At 42.9% G+C, this 25,754-nt stretch overlaps 1 protein-coding gene across 6 annotated transcripts in view; it reads right to left on the minus strand.

Annotated features, from left to right (window-relative positions):
* The window catches only part of ANKFY1 (ankyrin repeat and FYVE domain containing 1), a 70,050-nt gene that overhangs the window by 19,875 nt on the left and 24,421 nt on the right, over nucleotides 1-25,754 (minus strand). For 5 of the 6 annotated variants that reach the window (XM_004012576.5, XM_012185520.4, XM_012185522.5 and 2 more), the window contains 8 exons: nucleotides 20,212-20,347; nucleotides 14,921-15,044; nucleotides 13,669-13,818; nucleotides 12,011-12,176; nucleotides 6,776-6,980; nucleotides 5,313-5,381; nucleotides 4,906-5,105; nucleotides 2,748-2,845 (listed from right to left, as the gene is read on the minus strand). In XM_004012576.5, coding sequence (XP_004012625.2) covers nucleotides 2,748-2,845; nucleotides 4,906-5,105; nucleotides 5,313-5,381; nucleotides 6,776-6,980; nucleotides 12,011-12,176; nucleotides 13,669-13,818; nucleotides 14,921-15,044; nucleotides 20,212-20,347 — 1,148 coding nt within the window. Of the gene's footprint in view, nucleotides 1-2,747; nucleotides 2,846-4,905; nucleotides 5,106-5,312; nucleotides 5,382-6,775; nucleotides 6,981-12,010; nucleotides 12,177-13,668; nucleotides 13,819-14,920; nucleotides 15,045-20,119; nucleotides 20,348-25,754 lie in introns of those variants that run through there. The other variant, XM_042255542.2, reaches the window with a different exon arrangement.

Here is a 25,754-nt window from a genome sequence, read left to right on the forward strand (position 1 = left end):
CCATAGGGAGACATACACACAAGTATGTATGTGTGAATATGCATCCATGTACACACGGAGACACACGTGCGGTTTTTCACCCAAATAAATGGAAACCACCATCAATACCCTGCTCTGCACCAGCTCCTGTTGAAGCTGCTGCTGCTGCTAAGCCACTTCAGTCGTGTCCGACTCTGTGCGACCCCACAGAGTGCAGCCCACCAGGCTCTGCCGTCCCTGGGATTCTCCAGGCAAGAACACTGGAGTGTGCTGCCATTTCCTTCTCCAATGCATGAAAGTGAAAAGTGAAAGTGAAGTCGCTCAGTCGTGTCCGACTCTTAGCGACCTCACGGACTGCAGCCCACCAGGCTCCTCCGTCCATGGGATTTTCCAGGCAAGAGTACTGGAGTGGGGTGCCACTGCCTTCTCCAGATTGAAGCTACACATACTTATTGAACAAGTCGAGTCCAAGAACTTTACTTACAAGGTTTGCTGTGAAAAATAGCAAGAACCCACCTTCTTTTTCCTAAAAAAGAAAATTTTCTTTCCCCAAAGGGGAAAAAAAAAGTGAAGTAGCTCAGTCGTGTCCGACTCTTTGTGACCCCCATGGACTGTAGCCTACCAGGCTCCTCTGTCCATGGGATTCTCCAGGCAAGGATACTTGAGTGGGTTGCCATTTCCTTCTCCAGGGATCTTCCTGACCCAGGGATCGAACCCGGGTCTCCCGCATTGCAGGCAGACGCTTTACCGTCTGAGGCACCAGGGAAGTTGCTTCCCAAAGGGAACCACTTTGAACTCTCTGAGCTGGGTTTTGTAATTTCCTTATTTCTACCTAACGACTTTTATTTCTGCCTCTTGATTTTCTGGGTCCTAGATTTCCTGTAGGATCTCACTGGGTGACAAGGATTTGGCTCCCTCCCCCAACCAGCCCCAGGGGGCTCCTCTCTCCCCATAGATCCTCCTTTCCGGGGCAGCCCTCTGCTCCATCCCTCTCCCCTACACAGCCTTCCTGGGTTCGCTTAGCTACCCCCATGGCTTCTACCAGGACCTACAAGTAGGAGACTCTCAAACCCAGCTCCCCAGCCCTGTGTGTATACCCAATTTTCCCACTACTTACAGAATACTCCCACCTGAATGTTTAAAAAGGAGTTCTACAACCACAAAATGGAATTCGCCCTCCCCACAACAATTCCTCCCCTGGTCAGTTCCCTCCTTCTCTTCTCAGGTCCAACAATCTCCACCCCTTGCCTCTGAGAGCCACAGAGGTCCCATGGACCATCACACTGCAGTTCCCACTGAGACCCATTCTGTTAGGTCCAAATCCAGTATGAGAGGTTGGGATAAGCCATTGCTTATCCAGATGATTCCCTCCTGGCTCCAGCCTGGACCTCCACTCTGCCAGCCAAAGGTGAGAAGGTACAGCTGGGAGACATTGTGGGCCTATGGGAGGAGGCTTTTCAAATTTGAGAAGCAGCAGAGCATGTCTGTAGCTATTAGAAATGAACAGTGGGCGGAAGGGACGATACAACAGAGAGACAGACAGAGGCAGAGACACATGATGGCAGGAACAAATCCAAGAAACCAGTCACTGGCGCCTATAGGCCATGCCATCACTCTAGATGGAGAGCAGGCCAGCCGCGGGTTTAGGAGCAGACGGATTAGTAGGTATTTAACGGTGAGAAAAAAGCGGCTCTGCCCTCTCTCCTGTGCTTCCATGACACACTGGATTGTCTTCTACACCAAGCTTACCGTTTACTGCCCTGCCCAGCACTGTTGAGAGAAGTGCAACTGCATGTCCTAGGGCCTGCATCGTAATACTGACTCCATCACTGACAAAGCACGTAACTTATGGTTAAGTCTCAAGAGTCTCAAGGCTCTTGACTCTGAAACGAGGGATTTAAAGATGGTGTTAATGTCTCTTCAATACATGCTGCTTCTAGATCCACTGTGAGAACTGAAAGGGATAATAACCTTAAGGCTCCTGGCACAAAGCAGTTATAAAATGAACATGATCTTAAAGATGAGCATATCCACCCTGTCTGAAAATTATAAAGTAAAAACAACTATCATGTAGTTTCTGAAGTCCAAGATGCCACACTAATAAACACTTAAATTTATTTTTTTATCTTATATTAAAGAAATAAACTTATTTCTTTTTATCATATATTAAAGTATGATTTTTAATTACTTCCTGAAATCAATACTAAGCTCACTTTACAGATGAGAACTGAAGCTCAGAAAGGTCAAGCAATTTGCCTGAGACCACATACAGCAGAAAGGGAAGTGGGAAATCTGGTAAAGCCAGAAACGTCTGACTCAATCCACCAGCCTTTAACACTGCAACATCTGCCTTAGCGTAAGACGCAGACTAAACAAACATGCACACAGGAAAACCTTCAGTTCAGTCGCTCAGCTGTGTTCGACTCTTTGTGACCCCACGGACTGCAGCATGCCAGGTTTCCCTGTACATCACCAACTCACACCCATCCATTTTGCATTTGCTAAGGAAAACCTGAAAACCTCAGCAAATGCAAAATGTTATAAAAAATTAAGATGCTAACATGATAGGTTTGTGTCCATGTCTGCTAATCTATAGTAGCCGTGAAGTCTACGGTGTATTGTTTAGGACCTGACATCACAAATGCTTAAGAAGTGGTTGTGAATGAATGAACCAACCAATATTTGAAGACAAAAGCATCTGATACATGCTGGTTTTTAACAATGTCCACGCAGTCTTCAGCTTTGCCTGGCTGCCCTGTCACACTTACCCACTTGTTCCTGTGGTTGACGTGGGCACCATTGGTTGCCAGGAAAAGAGCTGCTGCCTCATTTCCTGCTTCAGCTGCCCGCTGTAGTAAGCAATTTCCTAGGAGAAAATGGGCATATTCATTCTTCTATTTGCATAAAAATTAGGTCAAGTTCACATTGCAACACATCCTGCCTTCCCCACCACCTTTCACAGCTTACCAGCCCACACCAGAAGTGGGTACCACTGAAGTCCACACAGGCCCTCTCTGTGTGTGGACCCACAGACTAAGATGAGCCTGGGTGGGGAGCAAACACTTGGTCTAGAAGTCAGAAGATAGGCACTCCTTCCTGGATTTGCCACTAGCCACCGCCCAGGACCAGAGGGAAGTTACATCTCCTTACCCGGGTTGGTAAGAACATTTCTCAGCAGCAGTGTTACTAACTTCTTGGGCCAGCTAATTCTTTGCTGTGAGGAGCTGTCCTGTACACGGTGTGATGTTTAGAAGTATCCCTGGCTTCTGCCCAAGAGATACCAGTAGCCCTCTCAACTTTACTGTGACAATCAAACTGCCAACAGGTGTTGCCAAATGTTACTTAGACAGTGAGGGCTGGGAAGTCATCTCTGAGAACCCCTGGGGTAGATAACCATTCTGAAGACACTGTGAGCTGAAGTTCTATCAGAAAATGCTCCTTAAACACTCGTTTTACTCCTATAGCCTTAAATATGTTTATTCTTGGCCTAGAAATGTTTTAGGTAGCACTGCTTTCTAAATAAAAGTCTTAGAAAAAAAAAATCAATTTTTTTTTCTCCCTTTCCTCTCGAAGTGGTTTTAGTCCCAGAACACTGCTGTCTCTTCCTATTAAAATTTATGCCCTTTTTGGATAAACACGAAGTCTCGTGTTCTACAGCTGTTATTTACAAGTCAAATTAAATTAAATACCAGTACTAAAAACAAGGTAAAGCAATGAGACCAAATACTGCTCTTACTACATGTACGTGAAAACTGCAACAAGGAAAAAATAATATTCCTGAATTTCTATTAATACTCAAAGTATATAATATAAAGTTGACAAAACTGGCAAGAAACGTTAACAATCTTGCCTGCAGCACAGTGTGGACAAAAATAAATGAATTAAATAAAATTCTGTGTGACAAGTAAGAAGTATGCATGAAGTATGTTACAACAGCTATCACAAAGGAAAGCCATTATTTTAACTGAAAACTGAACAGTTTTTTTTTCATGGAGCACCATTTTTACTTGAAAGAATGACAACTAATAAGCTAGGTTATTCAAAAATGGTTATTCAAAAATGTCTTTAAGACATTTTCTTAAAGTGAGCCTCTTTAAGAAACGTGATTCTAAATAAATGATCATTCTGAAGATCTGCACAACCCAGTAAAACAAGATTTTCCAAACCACTAAAGCATGATGTCACAAAATCATGTACGGAGAAAAGATCCATTCCAAGCACATACAGGCCATGGATTTTAATATAACAGAGTACAAGAAGTTCATGATATAGCTTCAGACTCCATACTGCAACTAACTTTAATCCTTTGATAAATTCTGTTTGCCAACAGTATCAAACAAATACATCCACAATTATCTGAAAAGGCTCTCAAAATATGCCTCACTTTTCCCACTACTAAGTGTGTGATGGCATATTTTTTTTAACCAAACAATGTAGCTCAGAAGACTGAATATAGCTGCAGGTATTAGAAACCAGGTCACTCTTTCAACTAAATTTTGTTTTGAAAGTGATTTTTCATAAAAATGTTATACATTAACATAAAATGGTTTTTTATTATTATTAATACATATTTTTAAAATTTCTCAGTTTAAATTTCTAATATGGTAAATACCAAGGATATCCACTTAAACAAAAGCCCTTTGGGATATAATTTTTAAGAGGGTAAAAAGAGTTCTGAGTCCAGAAAGACTGAATCTCACTGCATTAAACAAACAGAAGTGTTTCAGCTTAACAGACATAACTTAGGGTCTGGCTCAATTTTTTGAAGCCCAAGATAAAGACTTTTTACTACAGTTAAAATTAAATACAAAATAATTCCCGTAACAGCATTCCTCTCAGTTTCTCAAGTTTTGGTAAAAACACTGACAAGTATTTCATGGAGTCTCAGACTCAAGCATCAGCTCTTAGGGGCCTTCTGTGCTTTACCTGTTACTGTATCAGGGGCATTGGTGTTGCTGCCACGCTGAATGAGCCTGGCTGCAAAGCTATTTTCATCAAATGAAGTCCCGTTCACCACAGGGAGGTCTTCGAAGGGGTTTACGGACTGGTCGGAAGACACAGTGATGTACTGCACGGCAAGCCACAGAGCTGTGCTGCCCTCGTGGTCTTTCAGCTCTAAATCTAACCTGAAATGAGGAAGCAATGTGAACACCAAGTACAACTGTCTTCAGACACTTTGTACTGTCAACAGTCTCATTCTGAAGGACATTTTTAAAATCTTACTTTTATTTCTTAAAATTGATAATGCTAAAAGACATTTTAAGAGCATTATCTTTCACTCACAATCCCACCCTCCCAACAGCTCTTTCATTGCTCCAGGGCTCCCTACGTACTGTTTACACTGCAGCAGCTGATTGAACACGTATTCGTTCCTGGCCATGATAGACAAGTGTAAGGGAGTCCTATCGGATGAAAAAGAAGAGGTGTCACTTCTGGACATGCCCAGTTCAGGACTACTCACAGCAAGAGGTGATTAGAATCCACAGGAAATTCCACATTTCTGCCACAGTCTTTTTCTACCCTGGTAAACCACTTTCCAAAGCCATGACCAAGCATCAAAGGATGAAAATGGATTTGATTATATGTTACAATTTATTCAGTAGCCAAGAATACAAGAATGAAAGGAAAAGACATAAAAAATACTGACTCAATGAATGTGTATATACTCATGTTTTTAAAACAGCAGTTTCTGCCATAGGTATGTCTACTTTCATCCACCTATCCTCCACGATTTTGAAAGTTCTTTTCTTTCCACGCTTCTCTGTTAGACTCAAACACATTCTGAGTGGCAACAGACAGGAACTGACTAAAATGGCATTTTATCACTTGTCACTGCTTTTATTTAGCCCTCATGTGCCCTGAGGAAGACACCACCACAGAGCACAGGGACTCCCGGGCTGGCATCTATCTCAGAGCTACAGAACATCACAGTATATTGCAGCTGGGAGGAAAAAAATTAAGGACAATCATCAGAAGGAGAAAAAAAAAAGGATGCAATTATCTTGAGAAATGAGATAATTATGACATTATATTGAGTCCATGGAGAGCCACCTTATGTAAGCACCTTAGCCATCACACAAATCTGTTTTCCTATTCCAGCAACCTCACGGCTATCTTTTTAGAGGGTTTTTTGAAGGTATAAAATACTGAGCTGCTAGGATAAAAATTGGGTCCTCTATTGTTGGTGATTCAGGTGGCTTAACTCCCCTTCAATGCCTCCCACACTACTGTTCCAAAGACAAGCAGCCCTTTCTCAGATTCTAAAGTATAAGGAATCCTCAATCAAATATTTCTGGGAAGGGACGAAAGGAACACAACACAACTGTCAGTGCGGAAAGGGACGTGCTGTGGAAGACAGCAAATTATGCATGTAGAAATGTCTAAAGTGGCAGTATTTACAAGAAGGTGGAACTGGGATTAATACAATTAGACCTCACAGAAATGAAACAGATTGCTTTGCGACAGTGTACTCTTCTTCAAGGTATCCGATTAGCTCTAAAAAAGATGAAGGAAGAAAGTTCCCTGGAGGAGACGGACAGGATGACCACTCTGGAGATGCCAAAAACTGCTTAAAAACCCAAGGACCGTAGTTACCCAAGAGGGAAACGGCTTCCCCATGTGCCTCTGGCCTTAGTTTTCTCTCATTTGCAAAACAAATCAATGTTTGTGACTTCCACAGAATTCAGACTGAGTAATGCTGGACTAAAACCCACAAAGTCCCCATCTGCCAGTAATGTGCCAGAAAATAACACTCTGGAAACCGTGCTCAGGGCAGCCGACCTGCACCCCAGCTTACCTGCCCTTGCTGTCCTGCATGTTGGGGTTCGCGCCAGCCTGCAGGAGGGCCTCTGTGAGCTGTGCCATCTCAGACATCACAGCTGCCGAGTGTTTCTTTGAATTGTACGATGCGACGAGATGCAACGGTGTCTCCTGGGCACCCAATGTGGCAGCATTGACCAAGGCCCCATTCTTAATGAGGAAAGTGGCAGCAAAGAGATCTCCTTGAAGGGAAACAAGAGAAGAAATGGTCACAGATGACAACAGTCAGGGCGAGCTATTCTGACCAGTGCTTCCTCAAAGGTACTGGTCAGTAAGTGTAGACAGAGAACATCTCACCATTGCGATCATGGACTTAACATACTCGAATTCAGCCACCGACTGCCTGCTGTCATCTGTCCCAAGCCCTCGCTGCAGCACCACATTACAGTCTTAGTACACCAGGCTTCTATCCTTCAAATCCTTCTGGTCATCAGCTCTCCTAAACAGTTCCGAAGATTCCTCCCCAATGCAACTTACCTCCCTGCCTCATTCCTGACCACAGTCTGTCCCCAAGCAGTACCTGCCTGCCTTTAACCTGTTATACTTGCAGTGGCTCTTACAAAGGCATTTATGAGAAGTTTTCTTTTGTATCTTGCAATATCATTTCATCTTCTTTGACCACACTTCTGTGCTCTGAGCATTGAGAAGGGGGTTAGGATTTCAGGAGTGGCCAACCTCTCAAGTCTATTATCTGGATTCCTGTGCTCATTTGCATCTGCATGAGTTTTATCTAGTTTTCTTAAACATGGAATTTCAAAATCAACTGGAATTTCTCACCCACTCTAATCCAAGGGACTACCTTGCTACTGGAGTGTGTAAGCTCTGGCAGTGAGGGTGGCTAGGCTACCACAGGCCCCACGTATTCTGGTAGGACCGGGTCTGATTTCCTTTCTTTTTTTATAGCTTAAAAAAATTTTTTTTGGCTGTGCTGGGTCTTCATTACTGTGTGGGCTTTCCTCCAGTTGTGGTGAGCAACGCTTGGGTTTCTCATTGCAGTGGCTTCTCTTGTTGTAAAGCATGGGCTCTCGGGCATGCAGGCTTCAGCAGTTGCAGCGCATGGGCTGAGCAGCTGCGGCTCCCAGGCTCTAGAGTTCAGGCTCAGTAGTTGCAATGTGTGGGTTTAGCCGCTCTGCAGCACACAGGATCTTTCCGGATGAGGGATCAAACCTGTGTCTCCTACACTGGCAGGTGGATTCTTTACCACGAAGCCACCAGGGAAACCCTGATTTATTTTTTTATCCATCCACTGTCTTATATGTAACAGACATCAGGGAAATGTTTGGGAGGAAAATGGATTAACAGGTTGAGGCTATAAGGTTCCACTTTAACTGAATGGCCCCAATTCCAATCAGTTATGATCTTGGGTAACTGAAGAGCTCTCTAACCAGCCCGTTCTGAAATATTTTCACTTGTCCCTGATTCTTTTCTTGGGGAGGGCAGGGGAAAATACAATCTTTACCAGAATTGTGTGCAAAGGACCAAAGCTTAGATTTCTTTACAAAAAGATGTCGGTAGAGCTCTGAAAGCAACAGGTAACATGTATATCTGGGGACTAGGCTGGTCACTCTTTGCTGTCCATATGCACATAGACATTTTGGGGTTCTCATCTGTAATATGGACAAATCCCACAGAGATTCAGTCTAGGAGAGAATATATAAAAACTATACATCAGCAACAAAGTAAACTATCTTAGAGAAAGCCACCTACATTCTGGAAGTGGAAAGAAAATTTAGAATTATGAGGACACAGAGCCTTAAAATGACAAGCCTGATATATAACGTACTGGAGGAGAGGTGAAATATGGTTTCATTACCTGTAAGCTTGGCATATATTCCAAACTAAGTAGTTAACAGACAGTAAAGCTAAAGTAAGATGCGTCAGTGAAACACTTATAATACACTATACACACAGAAGATAAACTGGGGCAAGACTGCGTACAGAAACAAGGGTACAGCATCAATGGCCGGATTCAGGTGGATGGCATAATAAATTTTTTTATATATCTTAAGCCCTTTTAAAAAGAATCATAGTTTTTAGATTAGCTTTACTCTATTAATAAGAGCCAAAGTTTTTAAAAAAGTTTATACATATATGAAAATGAAGTCACTCAATCGTGTCTGGCTCTTTGCTATACACTATAGCCTACCAGGCTTCTCCATTCATGGGATTTTCCAGGCAAGAGTACCGGAGTGGGTTGCCATTTCCTGCTCCAGGGGATCTTCCTGACCCAGGGGTCGAACCTGGGTCTCCCACATTGCCGGCAGACACTCTAGCCTCTGACCCACCAGCGAAGCCCTTATACATATATACATACATGCAATATATGCACCCCACACAAAGAATTATTTAGGAGTTATTGGAAACTGAAAATTGACACTGTTTTACATGAACAGAAAGTCAGCCCATGGATATAAAACCTACAGGAAATAGACAACTGACATCAAACAAGCAGAACGAAGGGAGGGAATAGAAAATGCCCAAAGCACCATTTATAAAGTGTTTTGACAGTAAGAAAACTTCTAATACATTTTAGAACAGTTTCCTTCAGAAAATCGTTAAGAAAAAAATTGCTTGGTGCTTAACAGTTCTGCTTACTTCATCACTTCACTCCTCAACACTGCCAAGGAAATGAGGCATTACTATAAGGACCTGTCCATGTAAAAATATTCCTAACAATGCAGTTAATGTTTTAAAAAATATCCACACGCAATTTTTCTTTCAATGAAGCTCTCTAACTGAAGTTTCATTCAGGGACCAGGCAGTAACTTTCATTAAATTAAGTAATTAAATTTCATTAAATTAAATAAATCCAGTGGCTTAAAGCAATACAAATTTATTATCTTGCAGTTTTATAGGTTGAAAGTCTGGTATAGGCACCCCCCATCTAAAAGTTTTTCTGCTGTCAAAAACCAGATCCAGCTAATCAAAGGAGATAGTGTCTCTCTGGTCACATGAATATCCCCTGTAGGCTGACTCACAGACTCATTCTTTTTTCTTTTTTATAACAATCTCCCTCTTTTATAGACACATTCTTGATATAAACTGATCAGTACACTTGGTTATTAGGATGATCACTGACTGTTCTCGTGAGAGATTCTAATGTGTGCCCACAACCAGACCAAAATCTCATGTATTAAAGAGCTTCACTTATATGATAATGAACTTAAAGAAAGGTTAACAGTCACATTTTAAGAATATTACTCAATTCAGTCATGTGGGCAGGTCAACAGACTGACAGCTCAAGCTGAAGAAGGAAAAGTGAAAAAAGATCCCTGCAGAAAATGAAGTTGGTGATGGCATTTCACACAGGGAAGGGATAAGCCTGCCACACAGCAGCCACTGGGTGAGTGTTACCGACTCATAGGCTCCCAACAACCAGTAAAGCGAGATAATTCTCACTTTACAGGTGAGGAAAAGGAGACTCAGGAATGCTTATGTGATTTGTCCAAGAGCACAGAGTACGTGGACAAGCCAGGATTCAAACTGTGGTCCCTCAAGCTCCAACGCCAGTGCTCTGTCCTCCACACCATGCCACACTCTGCCAACTGAGCAACAATCAAGCTTATTATGCCCACACTGCAACCCCCATGCTTGCAAGCAACTCATAAATTCAGAGAGGAAGACTGAATCATCTGAAAATAAGCATCAAAAATGCATCACCAATTCTTGGCAATTCTTGTAACCAAGCAATCATCAAAATATTTAATAACTCATCAAAGATGTTTTTTCATCACACGTAAGAATTTAAGTCCCTAAGAGGAAATTCTGGTACACGATTCTGAGATTGTTTTTTTAGTAACAAGTGTATCTGTTTCCAAAATAAACATCTCAGACACTGAACAGTATGGGAAAGAATAGTTCCCGATGCAGTGGAAACTTTTCCCACTGCACACACACTCAGTGCTAAGCACCCAGTGGCTTTGCGCAGTGCAGAGGGATGCTTGGGAAAAAGGCATCTGCTCTTGACACTCACATACTCTAAGGATTTCCTTCTCAAGGATGAACAAAATTTTCCTCTTCATCAGCCAGCACGCGTAACACTCTAACACATGACTTAGAGGGAGATTTATATTAAAACGTGCCCAAAAAGGGCAAAGCCACAGCTGCAACAGGACCGTATTTGAAGTAACTACACCCCACCAGCTAGGAGCAACTTGTGAGCAGCAAAAGCACAGCAGAGATAATACTAGAATAATAATGCACAACTGGAAGGTTAAATACACATTATTAAGATGTGGAGAAACCAGTGTGTCCTATTCTTGATGCCCACGTGTAAACAAAATGGGGCCATGGCCAAGTACCTCAATCAAGTCATCCATCCCTCTACAGAATGAAGGCTCTGAGTCATCTGAAAGCTTTCAGGCCATATTGGAACTCTACCCCTATATGGCTTCTCACTTTCTGTCAAAAAAAATGACTACTGCAGGGGCTTCCCTGGCAGTCCAGTGGTTAAGACTCCACACTGCCAATTCAAGGGATGTGAGTTTGATCCCTGGTTGGGGAACTAAGATTCCACATGCTGTGTAGCAGGGCCAAAAAAAAAAAGACTACTGCAAAGTAGAGTCAGGCAGGATCCATTTGGGACTTAAGAATTAAGGCCATGGGAAAGACTAGACTTTTCCCCCTTTAATTCAGTAAGATGAAAATGCTTTGATTGTAATTCTGCCCCTTACATAACTTCCCACTATTAATGACAAAGTACTCAAACAGAGCTATAATTTCAAATAACTTTCCTAGAACAAAATGAAATATTATCACTTTGCCATGCTAGATGAGAAATCCAGTTTGTAAAAGTGAAAATTCTGAATCCCAGAATAGGTTTTAATATTTGTGTTCCTGGAACTTTCCTTCTCTTGCAGTAACTGATACCAGTAAAGCCTTCCTTGCACAATTTCTGAAAAAAGTAGTATATTGGATGAGCAAGTAACACATTGACTGCTTACAAGTAGATGGTGCTTTTTTCTCTAAGTGCCATCTCTCTAATCTTCTGGGGGTCCTGATGGCACTCTGAAGAGCCTAACCAACAAGGCATGAGGCAGCACGTCTTCTGTCTCTCCTCTGACCCACTGACCACAAATTCTGTACTGCCTGCCCAGTACAGACTCAAGAAGGCTTTGAGAGTCTATGGAACAGGATCAGAGAGTCTTTGAAAGTTACTTGGCTAAAAGTAAAACTGTCCACAGAGAAAAATATAAAATACATTTCTTCCTACCTCTTTGGATTCCTTTATGTAATAAGCTCCAGCCGTTCTTGTCCACCATGTCCACGTCAGCTTTGTGATTAACCAGCGTGGTGGCAATACTCTCCAGACGTCGGGAAAGGGCTAGATCTAATGCAAGGTCTCCGTTACGATCCAACTCATTCAGTTTCCCAGGGAGCTGCATAGAGAAATTCCTACATCAGCACATAGTCAGTAGAGAAGACAACTGACTCTCGGGCTTTGACTCTTCAATATCATCTCACACAATATCAGATTTTAGTCCTATAACTTACTACAGCTTATGCTCCGAATTCAACTGAACTCACAAACTTCTCTTGGGCCTCCTCAGGGCACATGCCTTTCCGGGAGCCCAGGACTAGCAGGGATCACAGAGCAGGTGCAAACACCATGAAAGATGACACAAGAGGGACACGCAGATGATGCTGCGAGAACACAAGCGCCAGGATGGAGGGTCAGACAGCCTGATGGGGCCCAGCTCACATCTTCATGAAAGACTGTGGCTTAACTACCTAATTCCTCCTGGCAGTTTAAGGTCTCCCCCAACTCTGGACACCCAGGATAAAACACACGACACAGCCACCTGTCTAGAGCAGCCCCATTTCCCCTAAGGCAGTGCAGTGAGCAGGACCGTTTCCAAATATGTCCATGTCCTAACCCTTAGAACCGAGACTATGTCACCTCACATAATGAAAGGCCCTCTGCAGATGTGATTAAGGTTAACGACCCCGTAATGGGGAGAGGACCCCGGACCTGCAAGGAGGGCCCAGTCTATCTACTCACGTGAGTCCTTAAAAGCAAAAGAGGGAAGCAGAAGAGTAGATCAGACAGATGTGACATGAGAAAGACCGGATCCGACATCTTGGCTTTCAAGAGGGAGGAAAGGGGCCCTGGGTGAAGGAACGTGCTGGCCGCCGGAAGCTGAGAATGACTCAGCTCACAGCCAGGAAGAAAATGCGCATGCTGGTCCTACAGTCACCAGCAACTGAATTCTGCCAACAACCCAAGCAAGCAGGCTTCCCTACAGCCACCAAAAAGGAGCACAGCCTGCCAACAACCGGACTTCCAACCTATAAAACCACAAGATAATAAATTTGCGTTGCTCTAAGCCACTGGGTTTGTGGTAAATTTTTCAAAAATATTTATTTATTAATTTGGCTGCTCTGTGTCTCAGTTGTGGTACACAGGATCTTCAGTTGTGGCACGCAGACTCTTAGTTTGGCATGTGGGATCTAATTCCCTGATCAGAGATCAAACCCAAGCCCCACTGGGAGCAGAGAGTCTTAAGTCACTTGGCCACCAGGGAAATTCCGGTTGGTGGTAATTTCTTCTGTGTGTGTGTGTGTGTGTGTGTCTTTATTTATTTTTATGGTAACTTCTAACAGTGGCAAAAGAAAAACTAAAACAGGTATTAGTACCTGAAAGTTAAGTCCTGCTGAAATGACTACCTAAAAGTGTGGAAAGTGTCTTTGGAAGTGGGTGACGAGCACAGGCTGGAAGAATGTTAAGAAGTATGAGGGGAAAAGCTCAGGTGGCTTCGAACAAACCACTGGTAGAAACATGTACATTAAAGACCAGGAATGGTTCAGAGGAAGTGAGAAGCATTACAGAGAAGAACAAGTGAAGCGCAGTCTGGGGAAAAGGCAGAGTACCTGTGAGTCCATTTCGATCAGATAAAGAAAGACCACGTCTTCTCTCTCCACTTTGATAGCTTTATGCAATGGGTACTCGGTCTTGGACTTGATCATTTTGTATAACAACTGAGCACTCATGCTGCTGAAGTCCTCCTTCCGTAAGTCATCCTGCGGATTAAGAAGACAGTGAGAAGCAGAGCAGAACCAACATGTCAACAATAGCGACAATGCACATTTCTTAGGAAGCACTTGGAAAGTGTCTGGGCCTACTTTAACATTTCCCAACTCACTGAATTCTCACAAATCCCTGACGTAGGTACTGTTATTATCCCCATTCCCCGATGATGAAAGTAAAGCAAAAAGAGGCTGATTAACTGCACAGAGAGTGAACAGCTGAGCGGGGATCTGGAGCCAAGAGCCCACCCCATTTCCCGTCCCCCACCCCCACTCCCGAGCACGGATTCTTCACCACAGCACCACCCGGCCTCCAGGTAAGATGGTAAAGCACGAGCAACACTGACATCCCACAGGACACAGCCACAAGGAGCCCTCTACATGAGAGCAGACTCCTCCCCGCTTAGCCCCACAAAGACGGTAACAGAATTAATCAGAACTTCCACAAACAATTATCGGTTTCTACTGCTACAGATCTCTAAATCTCTACCTATTTTAGCAGAAAGGTTCCGGTTTCAATTCTTCAAAATCCAGTAAGATACTTTTTCTCATAGTGTTGCTGAATACCAAACAATTTACAGAAACTAGGTTATAAAACAGCACTAGCCATGATTTTCTTAAAAAAAATGCAAAACAGACAACCAAGAACTGCAAAACCTCTTCTTTATGATGAAAGCTACCTAAGCAAGCAGATCTAATTTAACAATTCTCTCCAGACACCGAGAAGGCAGAGAAAGCCTGGAGGGGGCGCTGCTGAGCACACAGGCCTGCTGGCCCCACAGCAGCACTTGCTTGTGAGGCTCGGCCATGGCTCCCGCAGATGGAGGACGAGGGAGGCGTGTGTCCCTTCGTTCCAAGCCTGCTTCTTGGCCTGGGCTATCTTCTGCCCCTCAACTCCGAAACCAAAACTAGGAGGCTTTTAGAGCCAAAAAGAATCTAACAGATCATCTAATGCAACTACTTAGCCTTTAATTTTGTTATAAAAGGAAACAAGGGGCCAGAGAGGTAACTTTCTATGGAACCAGGTCCCACGCCCTGGTCTCCTGGCTTCCAGCAAAGGTGCTTTTTCCCCCATACTCCTCAGCCTCACACTCACCCAGTGACTTGCAATAATTTCTGCACAGTAGTTCATCAATGTGCTGGCATTCAGCTCCTCTGCAGTCTGATAGAAGCGAATACAGTTCCTGACGTTCACCAGAGACATCACACCCTTCTCACATCTACGAGAGAGTATCAGTGATCAACAGGATTGTTAGGATCAATATATTCATAAATGAACAAACCAAAGCAACAATCTGTGTACTGGCGGGCTATGTCCAATAACAATAAAGTGTAAGGTTTAAGCAATGCAGCTGTGAATAAACTGTAGCTGAGTTACTCTAAGTACCAGAATTTCATTATTGTATTGCTCATTCTGGTCAGAATCCAAATAATCTTTAAATAAACATGTTAAGCATAACACCCCAACTGCCTTCAAAATAACCACATGAAACTCACTGATCACACACACAGGCGATTGTAAAGTCAAACATGAAATGCATCAAATTCAGTCCTTCAGTATTTAATAGTATGGGACACACTTGCAGTTCCCACTAGCACAACTCTATCATGCCACAAGTGTGGCTTAGAAATAGCTTCAAACATGAGGCTCCATGCCTCAAAATGAATACCTCCTTAAAAGCCTTCCCATATGGTGATCTATATGGTATGTGAATCGTAACTCAATAAAGCTGACTTTAGAAAGCCCGCTTTAAAAATCCATCATGTACAGAAACAACTGAGTTAAGAGACAAACTACAGAACACCAAGATAGAGAAGAATTGGCTACAATGGTGTCCCACAGAGCCTGGGAACAGTAACAATAACAACAAGATTCTGAGAATCATTAATGAGAGAGCCCCAACTAGGTCAGGGAAGACAGGGCTGCACACAGGTCTCTGGTAGCACAAAGCAGGCACACACCCTAGACTACAAGATGCAGAACAGGGAAGCCCCGAGTTTCCTCTACCCTGGGATTCCCAGAAACTTTGGTGAGCCTCCACAGCACCAGGCCTGGGAGGAAGGAGGCGGTGACACAGTCCTCCCACCTCCCTTGCCTGCACATCTCCCTACAAGTCAAATTCACCTCCAAGGGCATCCAAGAGGCCTCATGTGGTCTCAGGGAATACCCCGACACCCCACTGCTGCTTCTGTCCCACAGTGCCCACAAAAACCAAGTTCTCATCACAAGGGAAGGTAGTGACGGACACAAAGAGAATCATCAGGTAAGTGAGAAAGACCACAGCTGAGGTCCACTGCATTTGAGGGGCCCAACTACATGGGCTCCCTGGGCCCCCCTCTCCTCCTCTGTGAAATAAGGATAACGCTCTCTTTCAGAGGTTCAGAGGATCTGCGAGTGCTTTTCAAGATAAAGGAAAATTATGTACAATCTGCACAGTCTGAGGTACATAGTAGGTATGCTTGCTTACTAGTTGAGGTCTTCCTCAAGGAAGATGCATAATTTAATAACTAATACAAAAGAGATTCAGTCCTACTATAAATGAGAATAACTGGTTAACACATAACTCCCAACTTTAACAGGTGAGGTTTGAATACCAAGAGGACAGGGGAAGATGGGGGAAGAAAGGAGGAAAGTCACAAGACAGACCTGAGAAGGAGGAGGAACACATTTTCTAAACATCACAAATGAGACGTCAGCCCGGAGCAAGAATAACCTTGCAGCCATTTCTCCACCTAGCAGTAAATGCACGCCCTTATTTAATTCCAAGACCTGTGCTTATGTACTCTGTGTTTCAGCAACATAGCTTGGTGTAAAGAAGCACCTCCCCCAGGGCACTTTTAAATCAAACTGGCAACATATCTAAGTAAGTCACTACAATAACGAGCAAGGATGCTCTCTACTTCTGAGCCCCTGCTACCTGCACACTACTCTCCCCAGACTCTAGCATGCTGGCTGCAATGTCTGATGAAGTCATTCTGACCCTGGCTAGGAAATCAGAGCATTCCAGGAGAGATGTCCTCTTATCGGATACGTGAAACTTTTATCACTTTTACACTGACAAATATCCTAACGTCCTAAAACATGGTGTGATCTCAGGGAGTACGGACTCATCTGCAGAGCACCTCACAAAGCATTTTTATAGACAAATGCTGAGTGTGAAAATGCCATTCTCTTCCTTACTACCACCAAGAGACACTACAACAAGACACGAGGACAGATGTTTTGTTACAACTGGCAAACACTTCATTTTCACTAAACTCTGGGATCCCCAAAGTGCCATTCACAATGTGGATAGCCTATAAATAGTCACTGGCATGACTTAAACAACTGAAGGACATGTAATCGTATTTAAAAATTCAGATTCTCAGTTCACATCTTCTCTTTGAAAAGCAGCAAGGCACACTGACTTTTCTCTAAAGGGATTTTTGTTGCTGTTAATACATGTTTTTCATTTTAGAGTATAAAAAAATACAGATGCACAAAAGAGTACATCTAATTTTTAAAGTCAAGTGTATGATTAAGCGTCCCACAAACTCCTGTCCAGTTCTGTGTCGTCTGTGCCTCTGAATATAAGGCAGAAAAATTACTGAAAGGATAAACAATAAAAGGTTCAGTTCAGTTCAGTTGCTCAGTTGTGTCTAACTCTTTGCGACCTCATGAATTGCAGCATGCCAGGCCTCCCTGTCCATCACCAACTCCTGGAGTTCACCCAAACCCATGTCCATCGAGTTGGTGATGCCATCCAGCCATCTCATCCTCTGTTGTCCCCTTCTCCTCCTGACCCCAATCCCTCCCAGCATCACAGTCTTCCAGTGAGTCAACTCTTCACATCAGGTGGCCAGAGTATCGGAGTTTCAGCTTTACCGTCAGTCCTTTCAAAGAACACCCAGGACTGATCTCCTTTAGAATGAACTGGTTGGATCTCCTTGCAGTCCAAGGGACTCTCAAGAGTCTTCTCCAACACCACAGTTCAAAAGCATCAATTCTTTGGCACTCAGCCTTCTTCACCGTCCAACTCTCACATCCATACATGACCACTGGAGAAACCATAGCCTTGACTAGACGGACCTTTGTTGGCAAAGTAATGTCTCTGCTTTTCAATATGCTATCTAGGTTGGTCATAACTTTCCTTCCAAGGAGTAAGCGTCTTTTAATTTCATGGCTGCAATCACCATTTGCACTGATTTTGGAGCCCAAAAAAATAAAGTCTGACACTGTTTCCATTGTTTCCCCATCTATTTCCCATGAAGTGATGGGACCAGATGCCATGATCTTCGTTTTCCGAATGTTGAGCTTTAAGCCAACTTTTTTACTCTCCTCTTTCACTTTCATCAAGAGGCTTTTTAGTTCCTCTTCACTTTCTGCCATAAGGGTGGTGTCATCTGCATATCTGAGGTTAAATCACAGATGATTTACTTTTGTTATTTGTATAATTCTATACTTCCTAAATACCACACACTGAACATGTAGCTAACAATCAGGAGAACAAAAATTATTTAAACTGTCAGTTGTTAGCATACACTATTAATTATCTCTTTTTTAAGACTATTTTCCTGATAATGCTTACACCCAAAACTTCCTTTTCCCTTTTCATCAACCTGGTGACCACATTCCAAACCAAGATCCCTGTATGATAAACATCGGCAACACCTGCTTCACATTTAACTGAATACATCCATGGGTCAGAGCCCTTTCACTTACTATTTCAAATGTGTAATTCCTTCTGCAAACAGCAGTGGGCACTCTGTGATCATTCAAAAGCCAACATTTGACTCCACGGCTGGGTCTCTTCCATCCCAGCCCTTAACAAAGTCTTGACAGATAAACGTTAATACCCACATCCAATAATAAAACACTGAGCATCTGGTAATGTTGATAGTTATGAAGCCTAATCAGTTAATAAATAATAAACACTTTAATTAAAGAATCCATTACACAGATTACAGCTATCTAAACTACTCCTAACTGCAGGGTACTTTTATCAAAGCGATTCAATTTATAAGCAAGAAAATCAATCTGAGAAAGCTCAGGAAATCTGAGGGGGGGGGTGTAGATATCAATCACATTCAATCTAATTAAAATCGTGCTCTGATTTCACCCTGAGATGATTCAAAAACTCACCCAAAGAAAGACCTTTACAGTAAAGCTATCCTGGCTAACCTAATACTGTATGTACCTACAAAACCTAGACTTGGTTTGGTTTTTAGGTTATTGGATTTAGGTATTAATACGGCCTCAAGCCCACATCAATCACAGATAATTAGGAGTAACCTGTGTACTGACTCATGTGGGGCACAGTGGGCTATCGCAGGGAAAACAGCCAGCCTCAATGAAAACAGAACAAGCGGCTCTAGGTAGCCAAGTCTCTCTTGAAGAGTCGAGAGAGGCAAGCAGAGCTGCTGTGCCTGTTTAGTTGCTACGTCATGTCCGACTCTTTTGCTACACATGTCCATGTGACCCCATGGACTGTAGCCTGCCAGGCTCCTCTGTCCATGGGATTTCCCAGGCAAGAATACTGGAGTGGCTTGTCATTTCCTTCTCCAGGGGATCTTCTGGACCCAAGGACCAAAACTGAGTCTCCTGCTTGGCAGGCGGATTCTTTACTGCTGAACCACCTGGGAAGCCCTCTTGATGCTGAGGGCAACACAACAGATGGAATGCTATCCCTCCGCCCACCTAGGAGCAACGCCATTCCTTCACACACACAGAACACAAAAGACCACTAAGTGATGTAAAAGCACTCCCTCTAAAAAGCTGACTTCCAGGGGCTAAATCACCAACAAAAAATAAGGGCATTCTGTCTGCTATCACCTGGTGAACATTGTTCTCACTGTGTTCTGTAGGGAGAGCAACAGAGGAAGTACAATATAAAAAACACAGCAGGCTCTCTCCTTGGAACCTAAAAAGCAGTAACAAATGAAGTGAGGTCTCAGAAACACTATGGAATTTACTGAGACAGACTCTCATGTACTAATTTAGTCATTAATGTGTTTGTAACAAGAGAATATGACCTTCTTCCATGGTCAGAAGAACTTCTTCCAAGCAGACAGAAAGTAGAAGTGAAAGGAAATGATACAGGATGGAAAGTTGAGGGGCTGGACACTGGATTATATTATTTCACATTCAGTTCATCAGTTCACACATCTGTGTAATGACAGGTAGTAAATCAGTGAAAGAAGAGAGAAGACCCAAAAGCTTCAGCAAAGTTTAGCTTACAAGACAACAAAAAGCAAGGGAGACAAAATTCTCTCCCCACTATTGCCTTTAAAAGAACACCTTGCAAAAGTTATTTACATTAGCAGAAGCAGCTGTTTTCCCAGAGCTTGGCATAATTAAAGCTCAGCCACCACCATCTGAGGTGCTTGACTGTATCTGCTGTGACTTGCCTCTCCCTAAGGAGCTGTAGCTGAAACCGATTAGCTAGTTTCATCAGCTCAGTCAGGAACACATCGTCTTCTCTGAACTCCAACTCATCCGTATAGATCCAGCGAAGCATTGTCATCGTCACCTCAGGGTTAGCATCTGGTTAAAGAAAGAAAGCAGAAAAACTGAAGACAAAGCACAGATGACACAGTCAAGGCCCTCCCGAGGACCCTGAAAACCTAAGGCTACAGAGAAACTTGTGGTAGACCCAGCTCAAAGAAATATCACACAGCCATTAAAAAGGGTAGTTAAGCATTCTGGGTACCATCTGATTCCAGAAAAGTGTTAAAAGTTTTGCGAGGGGTAGTACATGGGGGAAATGAACCTATTAAAGATATAAGTCAAATAAGCTGGAGGAAAATATTTGAAATGTATGACAAAGAGCTCACATTCTTTTTTGGGCACCTGTACCACACCTGTGCAGGCAAGCATTTCACTTCACTGCACTCTGCAGGTATTGCGTTTTGCCTCCACAAATTGAAGGATTATAGCAACCCTGTATTACAAAATGATGGTTAGAAATTTTTAGCCATCAAGTATTTTTAAATTAAGGTATGTACATTGTTTTTTCTAGACATAATATTAATACACACGTAACAGGCTACAATACTGTGTAAACATAACATTCATATGTGCTGGGAACGCTAAAAATTCACATGACACACTATTATGAGTTTTGCTCTTTACGGCTGTGGACTGGAATTGAACCCAAAATCTGTCCGAGGTCTGTCCATATACCACAACTCGGTTCATTCAGCCTTATGCTGGGAAGATAACTCACTCCTAACAATGAGGGCATCGCAACATCACCACCGTCAAACATCTTCTCTGTGGTGGTTTCTTTAATTTTATTTTAAAATTTTGCTTGGTTTCCTTTAATAACCCTACGCAAATTGTCCAAACCAACAAACTTGTATGATGAATAAACCCAAACCTGAACAGTTTTTAAAAAGTTTCTAAAAAATGACATTAGCAGAGATGCCCTATAATCCTCAAAATTTCAAATAAAGATTTGAATAAAAATCTTCAAATAAGATTCAAGTGATCACCAAACTTTCCCACTCCTGCTTTGATTCATTCGTCCCTTAATCTCCAAACAATAAACTCAAAGTGATCCACTCTGAGTCTCATACTAAGCAGTGGGCAGAGAACAATGAACCAGAAGGAAGTTAGGTGCTTCTGTGTCAGTCAGCTCAGACCCCAGGGACTGCAGCACACCAGGCCTCCCTGTCCATCACAACTCCCAGAGCTTACACAAATTCATGTTCATTGAGTCAGTGATGCCATCCAACCATCTCATCCTCGGTCATCCCCTTTTCCTCCTGCCTTCAATCTTTCCCAGCATGAGGGTCTTTTCCAATGAGTCAGTTCTTCGCATTAGGTGGCCAAAGTATTGGAGTTTCAGCATCAGCATCAGTCCTTCCAATGAATATTCAGGACTGATTTCCTTTAGGATGGACTGGTTGGATCTCCTTGCAGTCCAAGGGACTCTCAAGAGTCTTCTCCAACACCACAGTTCAAAAGCATCAGTTCTTCAGTGCTCAGCTTTCTTTATAGTCCAACTCTCACATCCACACATGACTACTGGAAAAACCATACCCTTGACTAGATGGACCTTTGTTGCCAAAGTAATGTCTCTGCTTTTTAATATGCTGTCTAGGTTGATCGTAGCTTTCCTTCCAAGGAGCAAGCGTCTTTTAATTTCATGGCTGCAGTCACCAACTGCAGTGATTTTGGAGCCCCCAAAACAAAGTCAGTGTTTTCACTGTTTCCGCATCTCTTTGTCATGAAATGATGGGACCGGATGCCATGATCCTAGTTTTCTGAATGTCGAGTTTTAAGCCAACTTTTTCACTCTCTTTCACTTTCATCAAGAGGCTCTTTAGTTCTTCGCTTTCTGCCATAAGGGTAGTGTCATCTGCATATCTGAGGTGACTGATATCCTCCCAGCAATCTTGATTTCAGCTTGTGCTTCATTCAGCCCAGCATTTCATATGATGTATTCTGCATGTAAGTTAAATAAGCAGGGTGACAATATGCAGCCTTGAAGTACTCCTTTCCCGATTTGGAACCAGTCTGTTGTTCCATGTCCAGTTCTAACTGTTGCTTCCTGACCTGCATACAGATTTCTCAAGAGGCAGGTCAGGTGGTCTGGTATTCCCATCTCTTGAAGAATTTTCCACAGTTTGTTGTGATCCACACAGTCAAAGGCTTTGGCACAGTCAATAAAGCAGAAGTAAATGTTTTTCTGGAATTCTCTTGCTTTTTCCATGATCCAATGGATGTTGGCAATTTGATCTCTGGTTCCTCTGCCTCTTCTAAATCCAGCTTGAACATCTGGAAGTTCAGGGTACACATACTGTTGAAGCCTGGCTTGGAGAATTTTGAGCATTACTTTGCTAGTGTGTAAGAAGAGTGCAATTGTGCGGTAGTTTGAGCATTCTTTGGCATTGCCTTTCTTTGGGACTGGAACGAAAACTGACCTTTTTTCCAGTCTGTGGCCACTGCTGAATTTTCCAAATTTGCTGGCATATTGGGTGCAGCACTTTCACAGCATCATCTTCCAGGATTTGAAATAGCTCAGCTGGAATTCCATCTTCCAGCTTTGTTCATAGTGATGCTTCCTCAGGCCCACTTGACTTTGCATTCTAGGATGTCTGGCTCTAGGTGAGTGATCACACCATCATGGTTATCTGGGTCATGAGGATATTCGTTGTACAGTTCTTCTGTGTATTCTTACCACCTTTTCTTAACATCTTCTGCTTCTGTTAGGTCCATACCATTCCTGTCCTTTATTGTGCCCATCTGTGCTTGTGTGTATCTTTTGGCAAATGATGGCAGTCTACCTGCCCCCAATCTATTAAGCAAGTGGCCATAAAAGTCAGATGACCCAATAAACCAGAAACTACTTTTAAAAGGAGTAGACTCTGAGAAGTGAAACCAGCTGGCACTCATCCTGCCTGTTGTATCTGCTTCTAGAAGCCATCACCCCTTCACCAGGCCCAGCACACAAGCTGGTAAAAATCCATGACTGTGAGGATGAAAAGTCACACCCAACCTTTCGACTTCACTGTGGTCCAAGATGTGTGTAGTCATGCTTTGGAGAACTTGGAATTTTCTATGGGACCTAGTTTTTTTGTTTGTGTGTTTGACTGGCTTTACATAAATGTTTTTGGAAAACATTTGGAAAGAATGGGAATAAACTCATCCTTTTGCAATCAACCAACCATTAAATGAAGCATACTGAGGAAATTAACTTTGTTATTTAAATCCCCAATCTGTGAAAACTGAGAAAGAGGACTTCTCTGGTGGCACACTGGATAGGAATCCACATGCCAAAGTAGGGGACACAGGCTTGATCCCTGGTTGCAGAACGAAGACCTCATATGCTGAGGAGCAAGTAAGCCCATTGCCACATTTTTCGTCACATAACTAAGATCCAACATAGCAAATAAATATAGTAAATCAAAACAAAACTGAGAAAGGTGTTTTGAATCTCCTACTATGACTCTGGTTTGTCCTCAAATTTCCAACTATTTTTTATCTACCTTACATAAGTTTATCACTCATAAAATTTCAAAATCATTATAGGCTATACTTTTTGTTGTTGTTGTTCTGTGCCTCAGGATTTGTGGGGTCTTTGTTCTCCAACCAGGGCCCCAGCAGCGAAAACGCCAAGGCCTAACCACTAGACCATCCCCACAGACTGCATCTTTCATCAGTGAAAACATCCTCTTTGGTCAGTTTAAGGATGTACCCTTAAATATAACTTCTAGAAATAAAAATAAACCCCATATCATACTTCTAAATAATCCCAGCGTCAAAAAAGAAGAGAGGGTCTAGTTCTGTTATGGGAGTGTGACAACCCACGCTATTTTAACTGATTACAGCTAAAAACTGTCAACAGAGGGCCAAAAGCAACGACTAGAGGATTCCGAGAGTCAACAAAACCACCTGAATTGCTCTGGGAGGCACCCCTTGAAGAAGCAACTGCACTGTATCAGTTCTCGAGTATTTTTTCCCTCTTTATGGCTTTGCGCTGAGGGTAGATCTGTCCAGGAGGAACACGGCTGTCCTGACCATAAGGATGCCTAAAATTCCAGTAAGAACACCATCTTTCTGGCCAGATGAACCAGAAGATGAAGCCTAAAGAGCACTGAAGGGTAAGGGGAGAATTCCAGAGAAAAGAGTCAGAGAAGGACATTTCCTAATTCTGTGTACGAAGCCACACAGGCCTCAGCCTCGCCTCTGAGCCACTAGTCCTAGGCCAACTTTAAAAATCGAAGTGAGGGGGCTTCCCTGGTGGCTCAGTGGTAAAGAATCTGCCTGCCTATGCAGGAGACACAGGTTCAATCCCTGGTCCCAGAAGGTCCCACATACCGTGGAGCAACTGAGCCTGTGTGTCACAATTATTGAGCCTCTGCTCTAGAGCCTGGGAGCCACAACTACTGAGCCCACGGGCTGAAACCACTGAAGCCCGTGCGCCCTAGAGCCCGAGCTCTGCTACGAGAGAAGACACTGCAACGGCTTCTAGAGGCTAGAAGACTAGAGCCTGGCCCCCTCGCACCACAGCCAGCGAAAAGCCCACACAGCGACAAGGACCCGGGACAGTCAAAAACAGACAAATGAGACTACCTCAAAGAAAAAGCTGGAGTGATATGTGAATCACTATCCACAGAAGGTGAAACAGAACCTGTGATTTGCACCTGAAGAGATTCAACATCTTCCAGAGAATGGCACACAGGACCAGAGTCGACAGAACATAATGGCAATGTCCAGGACCCAGTCTAAAATCATTTGTTATGGAAAAAAAAACTGGAAAATATGACCATTTTTCAAGGGAAAGGACAACCAAAATATGCTAACTTCAAAATGACCCAGATATTGAACTTATCAAAGAACTGAAAACACTGAATATAACTATGCTCCAGAAGGTAAAGGAAAACACACCAGAAATTAAATGATAAAAATGCTCAGCATATAAACTGTAAGAAAGAACAAACAGAAATTATAGAAATGAAAAATACAATACATGGAATAAAACTTACTCAGTGGGCTCAAGAGCAGGCTCAAGTGCAAAAAGTCAGCAAACTTGAAGATAGATCAATAGAATTTATCCTATCTGAAGAATAGACCAAAAAAAAAAAAAGGTCAGGAGGAAAAACAAACCAAAAAAAGCCTCAAACAGACCTGCTGGATAGTAACAAAGGGTCTAGTATATGTGTGACTGGAGTCTCAGAAGGAAAGAAGAGACCAAGGAAGAAAAGTATTTAAGAAATGATGGTCAGCAGCTTTCTGAACATGGTGACAGACCTAAATCTTTATAGATTCAAGATTAGAGCATCTCAAACCTCTAGCAAAACAGACCAAACCATAGTAAACAACCAGTATGAGTGAGTACGTGGTGAAGCTGGAACCCTAGTGCACTGCTGGGGAAAATGCAAAATGGTACAGACCCTATGGAAAACAGCGGCTCAAAAATCTAAAAATAGAAATTCTATGTGAC

Source organism: Ovis aries, chromosome 11, assembly GCF_016772045.2.
Source record: "Ovis aries strain OAR_USU_Benz2616 breed Rambouillet chromosome 11, ARS-UI_Ramb_v3.0, whole genome shotgun sequence".
NCBI lineage: Eukaryota > Metazoa > Chordata > Mammalia > Artiodactyla > Bovidae > Ovis > Ovis aries.